We start from the raw sequence: 19,853 nt of genomic DNA on the forward strand, positions 1-19,853 counted from the left end.
CTGGGTTATTTTAAAGGAAAAAGGTTTAATCGACTCAGTTCCACAGGGCTGGGGAGACCTCAGGAAACTTACAGCATGGTGGAAGGAGAAATGAATACATCCTTCTTCACATGCCAGCTGGAAGGAGAAGTGCTGAGCAAAGGGAGAAAAGCCCCTTATATAACCATCAGATCTTGTGAAAACTTAACTATCACGAGAACTGCCTCATGGTGATAACTGCCCCCGTAATTCAATTACCTCCCACTGGGTCCATCCACATGACATATAGGGATTATGGCAACTACAATTCAAGATTGTTCCTCGACCAAACCAACGGTCAGGCCGCTATTTCTCATGGCCCAATAACAAGATGCAGATGAACTGGGGGAGAAGAGAGTTTTTATTTCTATAACCGGCTACAGGGAGAAGGCTTGGAAATTATCACCAGACCAACTCAAAACTACAAAGTTTTCCAGAGCCTATATACCTTCCAAGCTATATGTCTACGTGTAAGTGTGCATTCATCTAAAGATTTAAGTGATTAACTTCTTTAATCTATAACTAAGGTCTGAGTCTTGAAGACCGTCCTCTGGAGCCACTGTAAATTTACTTAATCTTGATCTAAATGGGTCCAGGCACTGGGTGACTACCCTTATCTTGTCTTCTACTAAATCACAAAGATATGGGGAATTCCTTCAGACTCCCAATAAACTTGTTTGTTGAGGCCTTGGGAATTTCTTCAGACCCCCAGTAAAACTTGTTTAATCATGCTTTAAGATTCAGGAAAGGCCTAGGCAAAACTCTTGGTGGGCTTTTGCTACAGCCTAGCCTTTGTATAAGGACACTGGCTTTAAATATTTAACTTAACAACTCAGTCAGTACTGAAACAGTTGTTATGGAGACCTGCATTACTGAGACCTGGCCTGCCACGAGATGAGATTTGGGTAGAGACACAGCCAAACCTTTCATGACAAGGTTCAGTCTCCTGATAGGCTTATCTGTGACTGCCTTATAACATCCAATTTTAGCAAGAACACTGCTAAGTCTGTTTCACAAAAATTTCCCACCCTCTGTATGTGATTATGCTTTGTATCTAATCTGCTTCCTCATCCTCTACCAACCCCCAGATCATGTCTGATCATGCTGGCCTATTTTCAGCTAGAATCCTATGAGCTCTATTTAACCAGAATCTCTGTTACCGTGATGCATTTCCTCTCAGTAATTTTTCATCCACTGATCTCCACCCTGCTCCTTGGCTGTAAATGCCCATTTAATCAGAATTGAGCCCAATCCTATATTGGAGTGTCTTTTTCCCTGTTGCAATAGTCCTGAATATAACATCTGTTTTTACCACTTTAACGATTGTCCAGCTCTGGTTTTGCTTTGACATTTCCACTCAGGTTCAGAAATAGAACATTGCTTAGAAGTGCCCACAGTGCCTCACCTTATCACATTTCCTCTCTGCTCCCAGGCAACCACTAACACGATGGCTGTGATCATCTTTTTTTGCTTTTTAGTTTTACCGCCTACGTATACTTCCCTAAGCAATACAGTTTACTCTTGCCTATTTTGAAATTGATATAAATTGAATCATAACAAATTTTTATTGTTACTTGCCTTTTTTTTTTCTTTGAGACAGAGTCACATTCTGTCACCCAGGCTGGAGTGCAGTGGCACAGTCTTGGCTCACTGCAACCTCCACCTCCCAGGTTCAAGCGATTCTCCTGCCTTGGTCTCCTGAGTAGCTGGGGTTATATGTGCCTGCCATCACGCTCAGCTAATTTTTTGTATTTTTAGTAGATATGGGATTTCACCATGTTGCCCAGGGTGGTCTCAAACTCCTGAGGTCAAGTGTTATGCCGGCCTCAGCCTCCCAAAGTGCTAGGATTACAGGTGTGAGGCACTGCGCCAGCCTTATGCATTTTTATATGTGGACAGTATTTCACCATACAAATATGATCGTTTTATTTTATGATTCCATTGCAGATGAACATTTGGACTCCTGCCATTTGGAGGAAATGTCAATCAATGCTAAAATGAACATTCTTATTCATGTTTCTTGGCCACATTTGATTAGAAGTGGAATTACTGGGTTATAAGGAATGCACATCTGTGATTTCACTAGATAATGTTAAATGACTTCAAATTGGTTGTCCCAATTTATGCTCCTTCCAGAGCTGTACTGAATTTCCAGTTGCTTTACTTTCTTGCTAATAGTTGATATTATCAGACTTATAAATTTTTTGCCAACCTAATTGGTACACAATGGTAACACATTATGTTTTAATTTTCATTTCTCTATTAATGAGGCTGACCATCTTATGGTTATGAGCCATTTGTGTCGCCTTTCCTGTAAAATTTTTAATCTTTTTAAATTTTCACTTATTTTTCTACTAAGTTGTTCAATTTCCTGGTGGATTCATAGACATATATTTTGGAGTTAGTACTTTTGTGGTATATGCTGCACACTCTCTACTTTATGGCATGTCTTAGACTCCCATTTCAGTCTCTTTTAATGCTCAAAAGATTATGTTTTGTTTTGTTTTGTTGTAGAGACAGAGTCTCACTGGCTGGTTATTTAATGTAGCTAAGAAAACTATAGATTTTTATGTGTTCTGTACTTAACCCCTTACTGAAGAATTTTATACATTTCACTTAGTTTTTCTCAAAAACAATCATATTTGAAAGCGACAGTATATCTTCTTTACCATATTTATAATCTTATTTATTTTCTATCCTTAATGCATTGGCTGGAATTTCTAACAGTGTTGAATGACTCTGGTGATAACAAGCATTCATATTGTCTTTCAGGCTTCAATGGTATATTATTAGTCAGAATTCTCCAGAAAAATAGAACCAATAGGGGTGTATGTGTTTGTGTGTGTGTAATATAAAGATTTATTTTAAGAAATTGGTTCACACAATTATAGAGGCTAGCAATTCCAAAATCTGAAGTTAAAGTCCAAAGACCATTAGGCTGGAGACCCAGGAGAGACTAGTATTGCAATTCAAGCCTGAAGGCTGTCTGCTGACAGAATTTCAGGGGAGGCTAGTCTTTTGTTCTACTTTGTCCTTCGGCTGATTGGATGAGTCCCCTCCACCCAACATTACAGAGGGCACTCTTCTTTACTCACAGTTCACTGAGTTAAATGGTAATCTTATCCCAAAATACCCTCATCGAAACATGCAGAATAATGTGTGACCAATTAGCTAGGCACCATGGATCAGCCAACTTGATACATGAAGTTAGCGTTACAAATGGGAATTCGTTCAAAAAATTTTGAGCACCTAGTATGTGCCAGACGTTGTACTATGCCCTAAGGATACAGAAGTGAACAATTGCTGTCTATTCTGGAAAAGAATGAAAATAAACAAGTAAAAACTAAACAAGATACTTATGGATTGTGATAAATGAAAACAGGGTATTATAAAGAAAAGGTGGGGTAGATAGTCGTAGCTACTTTAGATTGGATGATCAAAGATGCTACAGTTTTTTACTGTTGGGTAAATGTTTTGTATAGTTTATGATAAACAACACTATTAAAATAATAAATTTCCTATCTAATACTGAATTATTTCCTTTTTAATAGGAAAAGCATTACATTTTATTAAATGTTTTTAAGACGTCTATTGAAATGTTCATGTTTTATTTGGCTTTGTTTTTGCTGCATTAATCTGTAATGGATTCCATTAACAGCATTCTAATTTTGAAACATTATAAAAACCTGAGGGTTATTACATATTATTACTGTAATACATACCTGAATTCATTACACTAATATTTAATTTAGGATATTTTATACGATAGCCCACAGGCTAAATCTGACTCACCATCAGTGTTTGTACAGCCTGCAAGCTAAAAATGATTTCCACATTCTAAGTGGCTGAAAAAAATTAAAAGAAGAATATCTCATTACATGTGAAGCATATATGAAGTTCAATTTTTGGTTCATAAATAAAGGTTTTGTATTAGTTTCCTATTGTTGTTGTGATAAATTACCACAAACTTAGTGGTGGAAAACAACAAATTATTCTTTCATAGTTTTGGAAAACAGTCTGAAACCAGTGTCACAGAGCTAATGCGAAGGTGTTGGCAGGCTGATTCCTCCTGGAGTCTTGAGAGAAGAAACCTTTTCCTTGCCATCTCCAGCTTCTAGAGCTGCATTCCTTATATTTCTTGTCTTGGGGACCCTCTTCCATCTTCCCAGCCAGCATCTTGGCATCTTCAAATCTCTCTGCTCCTGTCGTTACATCACCGTCTGTCTCTGAATGGCACAGCAGAATCAATCATAATAACCAAAAAAGTATAAAAAATTCAAATGTCCACCAAGTGGTGAATGGATACTCAAAACTGCTGAATACTATTTGGCAATAAAAACATATGAGTTGTAAAAAGGTACAAAATACTGATGCATGTCACAGCATGGATAAACCTTGAAAACATTCTAGGCACAAGAGGCTAGAGGCACAAGACCATACAGTATATGACTCCGTTTACATGAACTGTTCAGAACCAGAGAGACAGAAAGTATGTTAGTAGTTGCCCAGGGATAGGGGTAGGAACAGAGAATGGCTATAATGCTAGTGAACCCCAAAACTGGAGCTCAGCCTGAGAGGGTTCTTGACTTTTCACAGGAAAGAATTCAACAGCAATGTGCTCGCTTCGGCAGCACATAGCCTAAAAAAAAAAAGAATTCAACGGCAAGCTGGCAGTAAAATGAAAGCAAAGCAAGTACATCAGAGCCACAAAGCACAGGAAAATTACTTCCGGTAAACAGAGCAGGGCTACCTCACAGGCAGAATAACACTCATGGATTGCTGGCTAGCTATATATATACATTTGAGATGGAGTCACGCTCTGTTGCCCAGCCTGGAGTGAAGTGGTGCAATCTTTTTGGCTTTGCAACCTCTGCCTCCCAGGTTTAAGCAGTTCTCCGGCCTCAGCTCCCGAGTAGCTGGAACTACAGGTGCCCATCACCATGCCCGGTTTCACCATTTTGGCCAGCCTGTTCTCCCAACTCCTGACCTCAGGTGATTCACCGACCTCGGTCTCCCAAAGTGCTGGGATTACTGGCATGAGCCAGGGAGCTGACCACTGGCTAGCTATATTTATACATACTCCTTCATCATACCTAAATAAGGGGTGGGTTATTCACAAATTTTCTGGAAAAGGGGTGGGGAGTTCCCCTGGAACTGAGGATTCCTCTCCTTTTAAACCATAAGGTAAGGTCTGGGCATTGCCATGGCATTGCCCATGGCATAAAGTGTCAGGGTGCTGGTGGAAGTGTCTTAGCATGCTAAATGTTATAAGTAGCATATAATGAGCAGTGAGGTCACTAGAGGTTACTTTGGTCACCGTCCTGGTTTTAGCTAGTTTGGGCCAGTTTCTTTAGGGCAGTTCTGGCTTTTTTTTTTTTTCAGAGCATCCTGTTGTGACCTGGTCTTGTTTCGATCATTGGGGTGGTGACCAGTGCTTGGAAAACAAGTCCTGCTGATCTCCTACCTCAACTGTAAGTATGCACACACTTTTTGGGGCGACGTTGGAAATGTTCCTATAGTGATGTTTGCAAATGGTTTTAAAATAACTGAAAATCACCGAACGGTACACTTCAAATGAGTGAATTTTATGGCATGTAAAGAAAGTTGTTTTAAAACACACAGGTAAAAAATGAGGAGACAAAGAATTATTCAAACTTCGTAATTTGGGGAAACACTTGTGATAAATGAGTGACTGCGTGGTTTTGTGGAATGTATTTCCTTACATGCACCGTGACAGAAAAGAGGGCAGGTGCCAACTGCACTGGGCTTGGGGAAGATTCATTCATGCAAGAACATTTTTTTTTTTTCCCGAGTCTTGTTCATACACAGGAGGTTCACGGTTAAAACAAAAATGCCCAAAACGCAACCCTGTCTACACCCGGGAGCTGATAGTGCAGTGAGGAGACACTGACCGGGGAAGGGCAGGAAGGGCCGGGAGGCGATGGGGGAGGCCTCGCGGTGAAAACCACGCGCCCCTGTCGACCCGCGGAGACGCGGCCCACGCCGGGAGGGAGCAGCCGGGACAACTGCCCGTCGTCGTGGGGTCCCGCCCGGTGGGTGGTGGTGGGGACGGCGGAGTCCGGGCTGCCTGGGGCCCCCAGAACAGGAGCCAGACGGAGAGCGGAGAGGTGGGGGGCCGATCGCCTGCAGCGGCTTAGGCTACCGCCGCGCGGAACCCTGGGAAGTGGGAGGGGCCGTGTAGGTTTCCGCAGCATCCACGTGGCTGCGGCGACGCCGACAAGGGCCAGGCGGGGGCGAGACGGTGCCAAGCCACCGTTTAAGTGTCTGTTAGAATTACCCCTGCAAAGACAGCAGGGGGCTGGACCCCATGCAGAAGTGTGTGAAGCGGCCGGATTCTGCAAGCGTTTGACCCTAACGGGACTAGCAGATCGACTGTGGGCGAGGCAAAGACTGCTGAGAGCTGACCCCGCCTCGGAATGGAGTGGTGGCTGGTGTGCGGAAGGGCCTCGAGTGGAGCAATCCCGGAGGAGGAGGAGGTCACTGAGGCCGGCTTTCCAGTCGTCCGCGTGCTGCTATGGCGGCGGCGCACCCCGGCGCCCTCCCCAGGCTCGGCCTGTCCCCGCCGACCGCTCCTGGCTGTGGCGGGCTGGGAGACTCACGCTCCCGGCGTGCTCTGCGGCCCGGCCCGCGCACCCAGGGGCGTGGCCTGCGCGCGCGTGCGCCGTCGTCGAACGTAGTGGCGGGGCGGGCGAGGCGGTCGCTTCGAGCGCGCTCATCAGCTCCCTGAAGGGAGTGAGGGCGGTTGGGTGCCCGCGGCCACTTCTGCCTTCCCCGGTAAGTGCGGCGGTGGCGGTTGGCTCTGCTGGCCGAGGGACAGCTTCCTGCGGGACGGGGAGAGCGTCCGGCAGGCCCGCCTGAAGCGTTAGAGGCTCGCGGGCGTCGATCCTCAGGGGCCGTGGGTCCGAGCCGGGAGGCGTTCCGTTGAGCGCGCTGCCCGCGGGCACCGGCCGGTGGGGGCTTCCCCTGCTTCGCCGAGTAGGAGGGCGGGGTGTGGGGTTGGAACGGGCGGGGAGAGCCGGACGGGGCCAACCCGGGCCGTGTCAGCCAGTCCCGGGTGGCGGGCTCGAAGCAGCCTCCGAGCGGAGAGGGGTCGCCGGGGGCGGCCCGGGCAGCGCGCGTTTGCGGAGGCAGCGGGTCCCGAGCCCGAGCGCCGCCGAGCCCCGCACGCCCGGGAGACCCGCGTTGACTTTTGGCTCCGAGTTTGCCGCGGTGGCTGACGGAGCCCTCGTGAGACTGAACTCAACGCTTTTGTTGGCCCCACGATAACCCGCGTAACGCTGTGGGCCCAACAGGCACGAACGTTTTTAACTGGAAGTTGAAGGGGCCGCGGGGTCTCCGTTCCGCGGCGTCAGAGGCGGTCGCCCAGCCGTTCTTAGACGGACTTGTCCTGGAACTCCGCCGGCGGCCCGGCCCCTGGCGCTGGCGTTTCGCGGGCGCAGCCCCTCTGGCCGGCCATCTAAACCGTCGCCGTTGAGGGCACGGAGGCCGGGCCAGGCTCCAAACCCGGCCCTCTCTGAACCTAAGCCAGAAATGAAAACCCAGACGACAGCGGCGGGGTGCGGTGGCTCACGCCTGTCATTTCAGCACTTCGGGAGGCCGAGGCAGGCGGATCACCTGAGGTCAGGAGTTCGAGACCAGCCTGACCAACATGGTGAAACCCCGTCTCTACTAAAAATGCAAAAAAAGTTAGCCGAGTGTGTTGGTGGGCACCTGTAATCCCAGCTACTTGGGAGGCTGAGGCAGGAGAATCGCTTGAACCCGGGAGGTGGAGGTTGCAGTGACTCGAGATTGTGCCACCGCACTCCAGCCTAGGTGACACAGCGAGACTCCGTCTCAAAAAAAGGAACAAACAAAAACAAAACTCAGGCGATCTAGAGCAGGTTTGTTGCGGATTGTATTACGGGGCATTTTCAGTGTTTCTGAAGTAAACCAGTATGCGTGCACCAACCGTGAAGAACACACTGTTCATCGTGAAGTCTGTAAAGTAGTAAAGCAGGCCGGGCAAGGTGGCGCACCCCTTGGCATCCCAACGGTTTGGGAGGCCAAGGCACAGGGATCACTTGAGCCCAGGAGTTTGAGAACAGCCTGTGAAACTACAAAAACATTTTTAAGAAATTAGTGGGTGTGGTGGTGAGCGTCTGTAGTCCCACCCACTCCAGAGGCTGAGACAAGAGGATCGTTTGAGCTCAGGAGTTCGAGGATGCCGTGAGCTATGATTGTGCCACTGAATTTTCAGGCCTGGGCCTCGGAGCAAGAACCTGTCCCAAAAAAAAAAAAAAAAGCATTCTAAGATAGTGATTGTGTACATGCATCTAAATTTACTCTTTCCTGAAATTTTACTAAAATTACATTAAGGGGATTTTAAAAATAAGAACAAAAAATAAACCTCCCAACAGTGGGAGAATAGGAAAGGAAACACTGGCAATCGAATAGTGGGCTCTAAAACGCGGCTACCTTAGCAAACCCTGTATTAACCACAGAATCTTCAAACTGCCAGCATTGAACAGCTGTGGTACTGGGAATGAAGGTAGTGGTGGTGCAGGAGGTCGGTGTGGGGAGCTTTAAAGAAAGATGATTTAGGTGAAATCTGAGAAGCAATTGGATATCCAGATCCCCTTCCCCATTTCACGCTGTTGGTGACTGCCTTTCCCCTTGTTAGAAGACTGGATGGAGGCTTATTCTCTTGTGAAAGTAAAACAGAGGATCTTTGAACTGAGAATCCCGGGCATAGTTAATTATGGGGCTCCATGTATGAAGACAGGGACACTCAAGCTTGAAGTCCTCATCCCCCTTCTCCCACTCAGTTCCAAAACTTCTGCAGTCAGATCAGACTAACGCCCTCCAGACTGAAATAAGAAAATTTTACATGCTCTCACACACACACAGATGGAGAAAGGTACATAGTGAGTTGGTTATAGCGGTTTCTAGGAAGGAAAAGGAACTTGAGGAGTCTGGGGGAAGAGTGTAAGGAAACTTCTGTTTGCATTTTGTTTTAAAACGTAGCATGTGCACACGATACCTATTCAAAAATGAAATGTATTCACCTCAGGAAGGTCTATGAAAAATTCTGTAAAAAATTATAAATAAATCCTTTGATTTCTATTTACATTTTTAAAATGTACCGTGTGTACATGATACCTATTCAAAAATATATTCACCTCAGGAAGTTCTATGAAAAATATACTCTGTAAAAAATTATGAACAAACCCTTTGACCCAGTGATTCCTCTCCCAGGAATTTATCTTCTACATATACTTACACCTGTGTGAAAATAAGTTCAGTGCTATCTGGAAGGATAAGTAAGAAGCAGGTAATGTTGGTTACTTTTGGAGAGGTGATCTGATGACAAGTCAAAAGTGGAATGAGTGAGACTTTTTCATTACATATTCTTGGTACCTTTTGAACTTTAAACCATGTTATTGTTACCTATTGAATGAATGAATAAGTAAATGTTAATGGAAAAAATGGGTGAGTAGTGGAGATCCTGATGTTGACCCTAAGCTCTTAACATAGGAAGGAATGCTACGTAACAACCCCAAAATTTCAGTGGCTTACATTTCATCCTCATGGATCTTCAGATCAGTGGTTGTTTAGATTTTAGTTAGACTAATCTGGACTTCAGACTTCAGTTTTGGGTTCAGATCTGTTCCATGTGTCTTCGTTTTGAGACCCAGGCTGAAAATGCAAAACTACCTAGAGCATGTTTTTCTCATGACTGAGGGCGAAAGTTCAAGAGGGCTTCTGGAAGTTTGCCATGCCTTAGCTCAGAAGTCACACATTGAAATGTCTACCCACATTCCATTAGTTCAAACAAGTTACATAGCCAAGTCCAAAGCAAATAAGGTAAAGACATATATACACTGTCTCCTGGCAGCACTATAAAGTTACGTGACAAGGTATGGGTGGGAAGGCTTGGGAACTATAATGATGAAGAAAATGGGTTAGTAAGATGCTGAAAAATTAACGTTAGGATAGTTGGTTTAGAATGAAGATTCTGACAAAAATGTATATATATATTTTTACTTTATCATTTTTTCCAATATACAGCATCCTACTTTGATATGAATTACCTTACAGTTTCCATGTCAAAGTATTACCTTTGCTTCATCTTCTATAACATCTGCCAACCCTGCACCTGGCCCTCTAAACCAATTCTGAGTGCCCATAGAATAATGTACATGTAAAGACACCAGATTTTAGGGAAGTAATTCTAAATGTTTATTTTAGCTGCGGAATGTGTTCATTCATACTTTTTTGTGTCATATCCATGTCTGCCAACTCACCTTTCACAATAGAATCTTCTTTTCAGGGAGATGTCCTTTGCTTCTCAGATGTAAATGCACTTTAAGTTTGTTATTCAACAGTGAAAATGAGTCATACAGAGGTAATATTTTCATATGTTCTGCATCTTCAGGGTTCCTGGTTTTTTGTTAATTTATTTGTAATTATATGGCTTCAGAGTAATCTTATTTTCAGCTTTCACTGTGGGAGGCAGTATAGCATAAGTGGTTAAGAGTGAGGAATCTAGAGCAGACTGAGTTTAAATCCTAGCTAGTGGCTATATAACCTTGGGCAAGTATTATCTATAAATAGATTATTTAGTGCCTTATCTATAAAATGGGGATGATGATAGTACTTGCCTCATAGAATTGTTAGAAAGGTTAAATAAGTTAATACATATAAAGCACTTATAATAGCACCGACACAGTAACCACTTAAATACTATTATTAATATGACTGCTTTTTATTTGGAGGCTATGACTTGAATTATGAGCCTCACAGAGAAAACATGTATATAGTTGTTCAGTTGTCTTAATAGGCAAGAAAGTAATTTTTGATCCCTTTATTCTCTTGAATTCCAGGTTAAATTAAAAATACCTTTTGGAAATAAATTACTAGATGCCGTTTGTTTGGTACCTAACAAGAGCTTAACATATGGAATAATTCTTACACATGGAGCATCAGGAGATATGAATCTTCCTCATTTGATGTCGCTGGCATCCCATCTTGCATCCCATGGGTTTTTTTGCCTGAGATTTACCTGCAAAGGCCTTAATATTGTACATAGAATTAAGGCATATAAATCAGTTTTGGTAAGAAAATTTCTTTATTATAACAGAATTCTGTTTGAAATACTTAATAAATGTAAGATAAATTGTATTAGTAGTCATTTGGTTTAATTTTAAAAATCTTTGAGCGTATTCTTAGAAAACTCAGCAGTACATGAAAGCTTTTCAGTGGCCAGATTTCCCTTGTCATCAGTTTCCATGGAGATGAATGCTTAAATCATAAATGTTCCTCCATGATTGCCAAGCAGTGTAAGGAAACTTCTAAACTACTTAATGATTTTTCTCACTGGAATTATGTAACTTTAGCATATAGTTTTGGTATCCTGGATAGAGTATTTCATCTACCATACTATGCATATACAAATATGACACTGTTTTCTGTATATGTTGCTTAAAATCCCTGGATAACAGTAAAGTTTCCTTGAATCCATCTTGTCCAACCCATGGGCTACATGTAGCCCAGGACAGCTTTGAATGTGGCCCAACACAAGTTTGCAAACTTACTTAAAACATGAGATTTTTTTTTTGCAATTTTTTCCTTTTTTAGCTCATCAGGTATCATTAGTGTATTTTATGTGTGGCCCAAGACAGTTCTTCTTCCACTGTGGTCCAGGGAAGCCAAAAGATTGGGTACCCCAATCTAAATAATTTCAAGCTTACTAATAAGATTTTCAGAACTTTAGATGTTAATTAACACTATCAAATTTGTTATTAGTTGGAAGCCTTTACTGGCCTTTTTAAAATATAATTTGTTCTGTAAAAATAGTTTAGTGCTGCCGGGCGTGGTGGCTCAAGCCTGTAATCCCAGCACTTTGGGAGGCTGAGGCGGGTGGATCACGAGGTCGAGAGATTGAGACCATCCTGGTCAACATGGTGAAACCCCGTCTCTACTAAAAATACAAAAAATTAGCTGGGCATGGTGGCACGTGCCTGTAATCCCAGCTACTCAGGAGGCTGAGGCAAGAGAATTACCTGAACCCTGGGGGCGGAGGTTGTGGTGAGCTGAGATCGTGCCATTGCACTCCAGCCTGGGTAACAAGAGCAAAAAACTCCGTCTCAAAAAAAAAAAAAAAAAAAAAAGTTTAGTGCTTAAATATTTTAGTAATGGTAGATTGACTTTTTACTCACATACTTGCCTGTATTACCTAACATGTGATTTAACAGTGAAGGCATGACCAGAAAAGGAAGGACTGATTACTTCTTTTAAGAATCCCTTAAGATTTTCTGATTATCTTTACATAGATTTTCATACATTTCAGTAATGATGAGAAATAATATATCTTGCATTTCCAATGGAATATTTTATATGTGAAGAACTGATAATTTTTTTATTTTTGTAGAATTACCTAAAGACATCAGAATACAAACTTGCAGGAGTTTTTCTTGGAGGTAAGTGTAATACTTGTGAATACTTGTTAATTACTCATTTTAATATAGGAATAGGTAATGGAGAATTAATTGATCATATGAAGCTAATTTAAGGATTGTTGTTGTTTTGGTAAGTCACCTTTTTAATGTTAAAACACTTTTTATATTTAAAGTAAATATGCACCTTATGTATATGTATTATCATCTGAGCTTCTTTCCTTTTATTCATCTCTCACATATGATGATTCCTTTACAAGGATTGTTCTTGTCCTTTTAAGTGTTCTTCAGAAAAATAATTGCCTTTTTTTTTTTTTTTTTTTTTTTAACATTTGACTTAAGATCAGTTTTTAGTTTTTTGTTGTCATTGAGACAGAGTCTTGCTCTGTTGCCCAGGCTGGAGTGCAGTGGCACCATCTTGGCTCACTGCAACCTCCACTTCCCCAGTTCAAGTGATTCTCCTGCCTCAGCCTCTCAAGTAGCTGGGACTACAAGTGCGCACCACCACACCTGACTGAGTTTTGTATTTTTAGTAGAGATGGGGTTTCACCATGTTGGTCAGGCTGGTTTTGAACTCTTGACTTCAGGCAGTCTGCCCGCCTAGGCCTCCCAAAGTGCTGGGATTATAGATGTGAGCCACTGTGCCCAGCCTGGTATTGCATCTTGTTAATTGCTATCTTTTGGAGTTAATTTGTTGGTAAACAGATATGATGAACAGTAAAAGATCCAATTTGCCACCCATCACTGCTACTTTATGTAAAAGTTTATATTTCAAACTGAACTTAATTTTAATTGATTTTAGGTCGTTCAATGGGCTCAAGAGCAGCTGCTTCTGTAATGTGTCACATTGAGCCAGATGACGCTGATGATTTTGTTCGAGGTCTCATATGTATTTCTTATCCACTGCACCATCCAAAGCAGCAGCATAAACTCAGAGATGAAGATCTCTTTCGTTTAAAAGAGCCTGTACTGTTTGTGTCAGGCTCAGCAGATGAAATGTGTGAAAAGGTGAATTATAATTCAATGTTTGTGTGAATGGAAGAGAATGAAAGGCAGAAATATCTTTGGAGCGAGATATTTCCTGCAACAGTCTCTTTTAAAAGTTGCTTCTTTGACTAACACTAGATTTGTGTTTTGGTTACCCTGTTGCTTTTGAGAACCTAAAAATAGAAATACAGTGACAAAATTTGTCTCCCTGATAGATATGACCCTTATTTGGGAAATGATGGATTAATATCTGAATCTTCTGATTTGGGGATTACTAGGCTGTACATTTTTTTAAATCATTTCAACATTCAGGCAGATTATTTGTTATAAAATTGACTCTTGAGAAAGGGTTGGCAATGTCTACACATTACTAAATATTAGCCCAATATTATCAAACAATTCCGTATTCCCCAGAGTGTATAATTTACTTGGGAAAAAGATTTTTTGGGGAAAATAAACTTTTTACTCCAATTGATTTAACATTTTATTATCAGTAATGAATGCTTGATATGTGGTATTGCTGTAGCTAAGAGAAGTGGACTGCCATGTTCGTGGACATTTCCTCGCACATTCTGTTGCCTAGAACGTTGTCTCTGAGAAAGCATTTAATGAATACTTGTGAATGAATGCCAGTATAGGCGGAGGAGAGAGGACCTTTTATTAAATATCAATAGAACATTAGTCTAGTATCCTCTTCTTTTTTTCTTTAGAACTTGTTGGAGAAAGTGGCACAGAAAATGCAAGCTCCCCATAAAATCCACTGGATTGAGAAGGCAAATCATTCCATGGCAGTGAAAGGACGGTCAACAAATGATGTTTTCAAAGAAATAAATACACAGATTTTGTTTTGGATCCAAGAAATTACTGAAATGGACAAGAAATGTCATTAGTTAAAAGCCATATTATTTTGAATACACATACAGTTAATTTGATAAAGAACAATATGCCCCAGCATTGAGATATATTTCAGACTAATTTGATGTTCTTTAATGTTCCCTTATTTTTGAAACACGTTTTAAATGTGAAATTAATGTCCGTCACAAAATGTCTTTTGAAAGCACTGTTATAGTTGTATAAAGATGATGTAAAAATATCGAAGGTGGTCTAAATATAATTTATTTTCATTAGTATAGTTAAGTTTTGAAAAAAATTAAACATTTGAATTTTGTTACAGATGTGCTTTTGTCTTATTGATACACAACTGAGAAATTTTTCAGAGCAATGTCATCTTCAGTAAAGGAAAATAAAACTTTATTAGGGTTAATCTAGTCAGATTTATAAAATGTACACATCTTTTCATCTAATCTTTTAATGAATCTCACTGAAGGGGTAGGAGTGGACATATGTTTCAAATATAGGGACCCTGAAGACTTTTTAGAATGAAATATCTTTAATTCAAGAAGTGTCCACTGCAGGCTTATTACAAGCAAACCTCATTGGGTTTGTAAAAATGAGTAAAAACTTGGAACTTACAATATCATGTGTGAGGCTGGGCACCATGGCTCACGCCTGTAATCCAAGCATTTTGGGAGGCCAAGGCAGGCAGATCACTTGAGGCCAGGAGTTTGAGACCAGCCTGGCCAACGTGTCAAAACCTCGTCTCTACTAAAAATACAGAAATTAGCCAAGTGTGGTGCATGTCTGTAGTCCCAGCTACTTGAAGGATGAGGGGGAAGAATCACTTGAACCCAGGAAGTGGGGGCTGTAGTGAGCCCAGAGTGTACCACTGCACACCAGCCTGGGTGACAAAGAGTGAGACTCTGTCTCAAAAAAACAAAAACAAAAAACATAATGTGTAAAATCAACATGTAGACCACTCTGATTAAAAAGAAATAATTGCTAAATTTTGGTACTAACATCTTTGCTATATCTAGGCAATTAGGAGCACTTAATGTTGCATTGGGAAGTTCAGCTATCTCCCCATCTCAAGCTTGAATGGTGTTGAGTTATATATAAAAACATAGTTTCTGTATTTCCTGTAGTGTTCACAAAAGGTAATGAGGCTGATGTTAAATAAAAGTTTGTAGTAATAAATGTTTTTTTTATAGTAAATCTTTTGCATATCCTCCCTACTGCTCTTAATGTTAGGTCATTGAAACAGCCTCAAGTGGCCTGGGCAGCTTGCAGATTTTTGAGGCCCCTTAGTCCTCCTGCCCAGGTGGAATCAGTAGATTTAAAATATTATTTTTCTAAATGAATGAAAACCTAGGTAATGTCCAAACCTTTCACATTATAGAATGAAGTGATGTATAACTGTAAATTTAAAATTCCTGTTACTCTGTATAATAGTTACTTTTTGACTAAGTCATTTCCTGAACCTAAATTTTTAAGAACCTTGTGTAACTAAACAATACTTAACATTTGAAATTTTAAAACACTACTAGTATCAAAAGATTATAAACATAAAAAATATCCAAAGCTATCAAGAAGATAGAATCGCTGGTCTATTAACAACTATGAGTCATTGGGGAACATGAGTATTGTTAACCAGAAATAAAATAAATGGGAAAAGGAAAACAAAGGACAGCTTACTACAAAGCAGACCATAATGTTAAGGTACAACACAATATTCGAAAGCCTCCTAACCAGGCTAGACAATGTCTAGTATTTAAGTTTGCAAAATTAAACTATAGGCATAATATGATGACCAAAGATACTATATTAAATATAGGAGTAATGTAGATAGATGATCATTTAAAGTTGATCTTTCCCCTGAGTTGTCTGTAAGAAACTAGTGTAGTTTATTGATGTAATGGCTTGACATTTGAAGACTGTGTAGCTAGCCATATTTGGGGAGCATGTAACTCCTGGAGAAAGATACAAATGATATATCTAAATCTGAAACACATTTTTTTAAAAAAGGTTACATCCGCTGTCCTGGATAGATATGCCACATCTTGCAGGAAAATGTTCAGCCCCTTCAAGTTTGAGATTATAGTCAAAGAGCCGTTCTGGCTGTCTTCTGATAGGCCCTGATTAATAGCATAACTGTTACCGGTAGAGGGTCTTGACTGCAAGTTGTCCAGGTTCTTAACGTTTTGAATAAAGAATTGCACAAAATGCACAGCAAAGCGAGGAAAGAATGAAGTAATGAAAACAGAGTTTTATTGAATATGATAGAACATTCCACAATGTGGGAGCGGCCCGAGCAGTGGCTCAAGAACCCTGGATGAGGAATCTTCTCAGGTCCAAACACCTCCTAGAGGTTTCCCGTTGGCTACTTGGTGTTCACCCCGTGTAAATGGTGGCCCACAATCAGTAGGATTAGTTGCAGAAAGCAGAAAGCAATGGGTCAGAGACTGAAGTGAAGTTACAAAGTTACACTCCTATGCAACAAATCAGAGGTACTTTCAGTTTTCCATCTGCTGCAAAGAAAAGTGGGGATTGGCAAAGGGAGTAGCTTCTGGTCCTTTTGTTACTTAGGCATGGAAAGTTGGGATTTTCCTATTAATTTAGTTGTAGGAAGTCAGGGTGAATTGGTCTTGGTTTCCTGCCTCCAGACCCTATTCTCCTGCCTGATAACCACTCACCTAGACTAATGTTTCCCACCTGGTGGGGGACCTTTACCTCTTAGGGCAGTGGTCCCCAACTTTTTTGGCATCAGGCACCCATTTCATGGAAGACAATTTTTGAACCTGACTGGGGTGGGAGTGGCAGGGGTGGGGTTGTTTTCTAGTTGAAACCGTGCCACCCCAGATCATCAGTCATTAGATTCTCATAAGAAGCCTGCAACCTATAGATCCCCCATGTGCACAGTTCACAATAACATTCCCTGCTCCTATAAGAACCTTATACCACAGCTGATCTGACAGGAGGTGGAGCTCAGGCAGTAATGCTTGCTTGTCCACTCTTGGTTCCTGGTGGGCCACAGACCAGTCCTGGTCTGCAGCCTGGGGACTGGGGACATTAGTAATGTCTAGAAATATTTTTGATTGTCATGACCAGGGTTGGGGTGCCACTAGCATTCTGTAGGTAGAAGGTAGGGATGTTGCTAAGCATCCTACAATACACAGGACTGCAGCTACAGAAAGAACTATCCTGTCCAAAATGTCAATAGTGCCCATGTTGGGACAGACCAGATTTGGGATTATCTGTAAGTCCTTTCTCCCTCACCATTAACTCTTCCATCCCCCTCCTTGATCCATTTGCTTTCTTTTATTATTTTAGTTTGTTGTTGTTGTTGTTTTATTTGTTTTTGAGACTGGAGTGCAGTGGTGCGATCTAAGCTCACTACAACCTCTGCTTCCGGGATTCAAGTGATTCTTGTTCCTCAGCCTCCTGAGTAGCCAGAATTATAGGCGTGTGCCACCACACTGGGCTAATTTTTGTATTTTTAGTAGAGACAGGATTTAGCCATGTTGGTCTTGAATTCCTGACCTCAAGTGATCCGCCTACCTCCGCCTCCCAAAGTGCTGGGATTATAGGGGTGAGCCACCGCACCCAGCCTAGTTTCATTTTTTTGAGATAGGCTTTCACTCTGTCACCCAGGCTGGAATGCAATGGTGTTACCATACCCCATTGCAACCTTCGACTTCTGGCCTCAAGGGATCCTCCCACCTCAGTCTCTCAAGTAGCTGGGTCTACAGGCACCTGCCACTGCACCTGGCTTTTTAAAATTTTTGTAGAGACAAGGTCTCAAATATTTTAATGGGGGTCCTGCTTTGTTGCCCCGCTGGTCTCGAACTCCAGGACTGAAACAACCCATCTCAGCTGGGATTACAGGCATGAGCTACCACACTCAGCCATGTGCTTTCTCTCAGTTAACAAATCCTGGGTTTCAGTCTCTAACTCTTCTTTTTACACTACCATCACTCTAATTTAGACCCTTATCAATTCTCATCTATCACTGCAGTAGCCTAATTGATTTTCCTATTTTATTGTCTCCTTCTTTTGATACACCAGTTGATACTTTCAACTTAAAAACTGTTCGGTCTCTGACGGTGGCTTCACGGTAGGGCTCTATCAACATTTTAGCCTTCTTTTCCCATATTTCAAACGTGTAAACAGTGCTATAATTAACATGGACTATGTCAACGTTTATAAAATGGAAGAAGTATTTCTGACTCTCCTTCCTACTTTCTTTGTTCATCTTTGCCTGTTTCCAAGTCCTACTCATTCTTTAAGGTCCTTCAAATTCCCCCCCCTCCCTTTACAGCTTTCCTTGAAATTACCCCAAACCAAGTATCTCTCCTCAAACTCCTGTGATATCTTCCTCATTTCTTTGTTAATCACACTCTACCTTCTTATTAAGTTATTCATATCTCCATCTCACATTACAAATTCCTTCAAGTTTGGGACTATTTTCTTCATCTTAACAAAACGTGTTAAAGCATGTTTTGGTTCCTCGTTCAGTGCTTTACACATTTACTATTCAATAAATGTATTAAACTAAGATATTAAACTAAGAGTTTCTAACAATTTTGAACAATCTCTGGCTTCATGTTACTATTTTATAGATCTAATATTGGGACTTTTTCCTATTATGTAAAAAACAAAAATGAAGTTCATAATGTCCAAATAGTTCAAAGATGGTAACACTGGTAAATATAATAGGAAGTTAAAAAAAAAAGTTAATAGAATTTTTTTTGTGTTTTCTTGTACTGTCTATTTTGTATTACGGTTTGTAATAGACTTTCTAAGATATTTTTTTCTTTTTACTCTCTAAGCAAGTGGATCTTGCTTTGTATTTATTTCTGATGCTGTTCACTTGACATTGTTCTAAGAGGTTTCTATTCCAAGGGACAGAAGCATTTATGCTGAAAAACAGATAATTATGCTTTTGTTAGTAGCAAGTGCATAACTAACAAACATGACAAAGCCCTGGAGAGGGATAATGCTTACCTCTGTGTAAACCTTAGCATCAGCAGGAGTGGTATGCAGCACTTCCTTTACAGTTCTTTAAGAGCTCTTGGGTGGAATACTAATTAGGGATTCAGTGCCATAAAGCTTGGAAAGATCTAAGGAACTAGAGAAGAAAGTGTTGAAACAGTGAATCCCTTTTAAGATAGTTATCATGAAATGATTTAGAGATTTTCTGCAAGTAGGTGAGAGTAACGGAGTATTTTTCCAGCTGCTTAAATTTTATAGGGAAACCCAGGAGATTAAAATAACCTCAACTGTCCTTGTGGGGAGGGGAGTACAGGGAAGGTGTACTTTACCATAGTGCTAGAAAAATCCAGAGGAATTCTAAAGGGCCATTCTTTGCAAAGACAAAACTCAAGATAAGAGTTATACTTAAATAAAGATTATAAATACCTGTACATGTGATCTAGGAGACTGGAAGACTGTAAATTCCAACATTTAGAATGTCATTGATCTCATGAGTTTTAATGTTCAGCAACAGTAAAAGCTGATTTTTTTTTTTTTTTTTTGAGACAGTGTCTCACTCTGTCA

The 19,853-nt window shown here is 41.2% G+C and overlaps 1 protein-coding gene across 3 annotated transcripts; it reads left to right on the top strand.

Annotated features, from left to right (window-relative positions):
* Positions 1 to 5,472: 5,472 nt before the first annotated feature.
* Positions 5,473 to 14,633, top strand: TEX30 (testis expressed 30). Of its 3 annotated transcripts, none has more exons than XM_074387464.1 (6): positions 5,473 to 5,489; positions 10,349 to 10,423; positions 10,902 to 11,132; positions 12,449 to 12,497; positions 13,276 to 13,481; positions 14,171 to 14,633. In XM_074387464.1, exons 2-6 carry the CDS (start codon positions 10,409 to 10,411, stop codon positions 14,348 to 14,350), a joined length of 681 nt encoding a protein of 226 aa, XP_074243565.1. In that variant the 5' UTR covers positions 5,473 to 5,489; positions 10,349 to 10,408; the 3' UTR covers positions 14,351 to 14,633. The 3 variants fall into 3 exon arrangements, with proteins under 3 accessions (XP_074243565.1, XP_039329299.1, XP_039329298.1); XM_039473364.2 differs by lacking the exon at positions 5,473 to 5,489 and adding an exon at positions 6,709 to 6,813; XM_039473365.2 differs by lacking the exons at positions 5,473 to 5,489; positions 10,349 to 10,423 and adding an exon at positions 6,690 to 6,813.
* The last annotated feature ends 5,220 nt before the right edge of the window (positions 14,634 to 19,853 follow it).

This window comes from Saimiri boliviensis, chromosome 16, assembly GCF_048565385.1.
Source record: "Saimiri boliviensis isolate mSaiBol1 chromosome 16, mSaiBol1.pri, whole genome shotgun sequence".
NCBI classification, from domain to species: Eukaryota; Metazoa; Chordata; class Mammalia; order Primates; family Cebidae; genus Saimiri; species Saimiri boliviensis.

Bases quoted from the DNA above. Each gene is read 5' to 3' on its own strand.
- TEX30 (XM_074387464.1), top strand. The intron at 12,498-13,275 runs GTAAGTGTAATA...AATTGATTTTAG, and splicing joins TGCAGGAGTTTTTCTTGGAG to GTCGTTCAATGGGCTCAAGA. The intron at 13,482-14,170 runs GTGAATTATAAT...TTTTTTCTTTAG, and splicing joins CAGATGAAATGTGTGAAAAG to AACTTGTTGGAGAAAGTGGC.